Raw genomic sequence first — 3,096 nt, forward strand, 5'->3', positions numbered from 1 at the left:
TGGAATCCTTTATACTATATGTTTCAATTTGTAAAGCGTACATGCATTTTGAGCATTAAGTTTGACCAGTACTTCAACCAACAAAACATAAGCCATATGTCACACATGTAAAAAAGGCCATAAGCCACAAAAACTGGAAAATTTATATTATCAAATGCTTCCTTTAAATGTGAATCTTTTTTTAACAGGAAATATGAATCTAATGGTATGCTTTTTGTGACAAGTAACTTATAGTCCGGAGTGAGTAGCTCGATAACTTGGTTCAGAAAAGGAGTAGGTGATCAAGGAGACCCTAAACATAGTTACGACAGGGCTACTTTCACTATTGTACAACACATATTTTCGCATGCATGTAAAGACAATCGATGAGACTGTAAATCTAACATGGAGGAATGTTTAAGAATGAAGCAATAGGTTGCACAAACTACCCTCACTTGTTGACTTCTCTATCTCCAGACCTTTATATTGGTCACAACGAAGGTAGACAATCATACTCCGGGAACATATATATCAGGATGTTTCTTACATTCGTGTGTTTTAAGATCTCTACCAAAGATATATTCAAAGATAATTAAAATATAAACAAACATTACACTGTATATATGGGTGGGTTTGGGTATGGGCAGGGTTTGCGCCCATGGGCATGGGTACGGGTGAGGTTTTGTGCCCGTGGGCAACATGGGCGTGGGTATGTAATTATTGTACCCGCCCCACCCTAACTATTGTCTTCCTTGATGAATAATGGAGTACAAAGACTGAAACCACTTGCAAGAACTTTACACACCCAAATAGCATTGCATTTATTACATTTACAACAGACTCGTGAATAATAGAGCCTAACACTATGCTCCCTTCAGCAGTTTCCAAATGGTGAAGTGAGCATTACAACAGTTCCATTATTTATTCCACCACTTTCAGTGTTATTTACAAGTAATAGTGTCGTCAGACAAGACAACAGGAAGTCACATGAGTTTTCTCTCAATGGCATCACCAGAAGTCAAAATAATGAAGTCACGTGGATTTTACACTACAACGCAGCTCGATCAGAGGACTGAAAACACATTTCAGTATCAGCCATTCCATCAGAGCCTACAAGCAATAGCTTGTCAGGATAAACTTCGATATGCCCGAATGCACTGGTGCCAGGAGGACACTCCAGCGCAGCCTCAAGGGTGCGATGGTGCACGCCATGGGAGTCCACTGAGTAGCCACCCTTGTGGTCGTGTCCGGCAAAGCAGGCCTTAACACAGTTGTATCGTCGAACGATAGCCATCACCTCATCATAGTTCCACATAAGAGCTGCTGGGTACACTGCGCCAGGGTCCATTGGGAGATGACTGCATAGGATGACGTTCTGCCGGCGGTCCGATGCATCCTGGAGGACATCGTTGAGCCAGGACAGCTGCTCCTTGCCAACTGCACCATTGAACTTCACAAACCGCCTGTCGACACCAAAAAGACCGTCAGGGCTGTTCTTGTCGGTGTTTGGGTTCTTTTCATCGAGGAGCTTCAATGCTGCTGCAGTCACAGGATGATCGTGAGGCCAGCCAAGTGCGCTGAAATCATAAGCATCCAGAACAACAAATCTGTACTCGGGACATGGTGAGAAGTCATAATACGCGCGATCAGAATCCGTCGGCATCTTCAACAATGCCACCAGCTTGCTCCGAGGAAGGTTGTAGAGGCAATGGTTGCCAAACATATGGTAGGTCGGGCCATCGAACTTCTCAAACTCGTCAATGACCTTCTGCACCGCCCACAGCGACTTGTCCTTTGGGCAGAACCCGTCGATGGTGTCTCCAAAGTTGATCGAGAACTTGATATTGCCTTGCTTGTTCCATGTGCTGACAGCTCTTTGAAGGACGCTGATGCTGTGCCTGTAGTAGCGTGGGACACCGAGGAACGAGCGGCCGTCTGGGATATCGGCATACTGGACATCAGCAATGACGCCAAATGTGAACAAGGGCTTCTTGGCAGATGCATGGACTAGTCCGTTTGCGGCAGCCATCACAAGAACTTCAGTATCACCAGTCCTTCGAAAGGCAAAAGTAGAATCTGGAATAGAATGCGGTGCCCCCGCTAGAACCTAGGATATAAGCCAAGAAATATTTGCTCAGAATTCGGGCGAATCAGTATATAATCATTTTGTCACATTAAACAGTATATATAAAGCAATGGAGCGCAATGCAATTCAGCATCATAGCAGTAAAAGTCTCTGCGTGTTACGCATTTCACACCGAAGTAACTTTAATAGACTCTCAACTCTTTCTGTACATGTGCCCAACTAAAACAAGCACTTTGTGAATTGTGATTTACTGCTAATAAAATCTAGCTATCTATCGACCTGAGAAGTGTTCATAAAACCGCTCCTGAGATTCACACGAAGCGGGGAGACGCAGCCGAGCTGCCTGTAATCGGAGCCTATGAACTGAAACAGAGCGACCGACAGATTGTAACAACCAAACGATCCCAAGAGGAAGGAAACCAGGGGGGGATGGATTACCGGCGCAGCGACAGAGGCGGCGAGGTAGGCTGCGGCGGGCTCCGGTGGGATCTCCGGCGCGCTGGGTTGGTAGATCCCGGATCGGACGGTGGAGTCTTAAAGCAGCGAGCAGCCGGGAGGGGGAGGAGTTTGGATCTTGACGGAAGCCTCTGTCCTCCCTCTGCTCTTCTCCTCCGGCTCGGGAGAGGCAAAGACGGGGGAACCGAGTCGGACCACCGGTCGTTAGCCCTGGGCCGAGGAGGCCCGTGACAAAGCCCAAAACTGCAAGGGGTTTAATTTCAGGACTCGTTTTTTTGTTCTTGTTTTATTTATTTATTTTTGTAATTTAAAGACAAAATTTTATTTATTTTCAGAAAATAGATATAAAAAATTAAAAGCAAGCACATAAGTTATTCGAAAGTAAAGTAAAGCTAACACTACATTGCGGTTTGCGAAGATAGTCGCTAGCCACCTGCTAAACAAATTTCTCTTTTGCCGTAGAGCAACGTCCAAATGGCAACTTGGGGTTTTTGAGGATGTCAATGGGGTAGATTTAAACCACGCTTGCATCGAAGAAAATACAACGAAACTTTGATATAGGAAGCAAGGACACA

General features: G+C 45.2%; 1 protein-coding gene across 1 annotated transcript; it reads right to left on the reverse strand.

Moving 5' to 3' along the window:
• Positions 1-775: 775 nt before the first annotated feature.
• Positions 776-2,652, reverse strand: LOC119302975 (manganese-dependent ADP-ribose/CDP-alcohol diphosphatase). Its single transcript, XM_037580043.1, has 2 exons — positions 2,504-2,652; positions 776-2,086 (listed from the first exon to the last, which is right to left on the reverse strand). Exon 2 carries the CDS (start codon positions 2,006-2,008, stop codon positions 1,028-1,030), a length of 981 nt encoding a protein of 326 aa, XP_037435940.1. The 5' UTR covers positions 2,009-2,086; positions 2,504-2,652; the 3' UTR covers positions 776-1,027.
• Between the last annotated feature and the right edge of the window lie 444 nt (positions 2,653-3,096).

The sequence above is a fragment of the Triticum dicoccoides genome, chromosome 5A, assembly GCF_002162155.2.
Source record: "Triticum dicoccoides isolate Atlit2015 ecotype Zavitan chromosome 5A, WEW_v2.0, whole genome shotgun sequence".
Lineage (NCBI taxonomy): Eukaryota > Viridiplantae > Streptophyta > Magnoliopsida > Poales > Poaceae > Triticum > Triticum dicoccoides.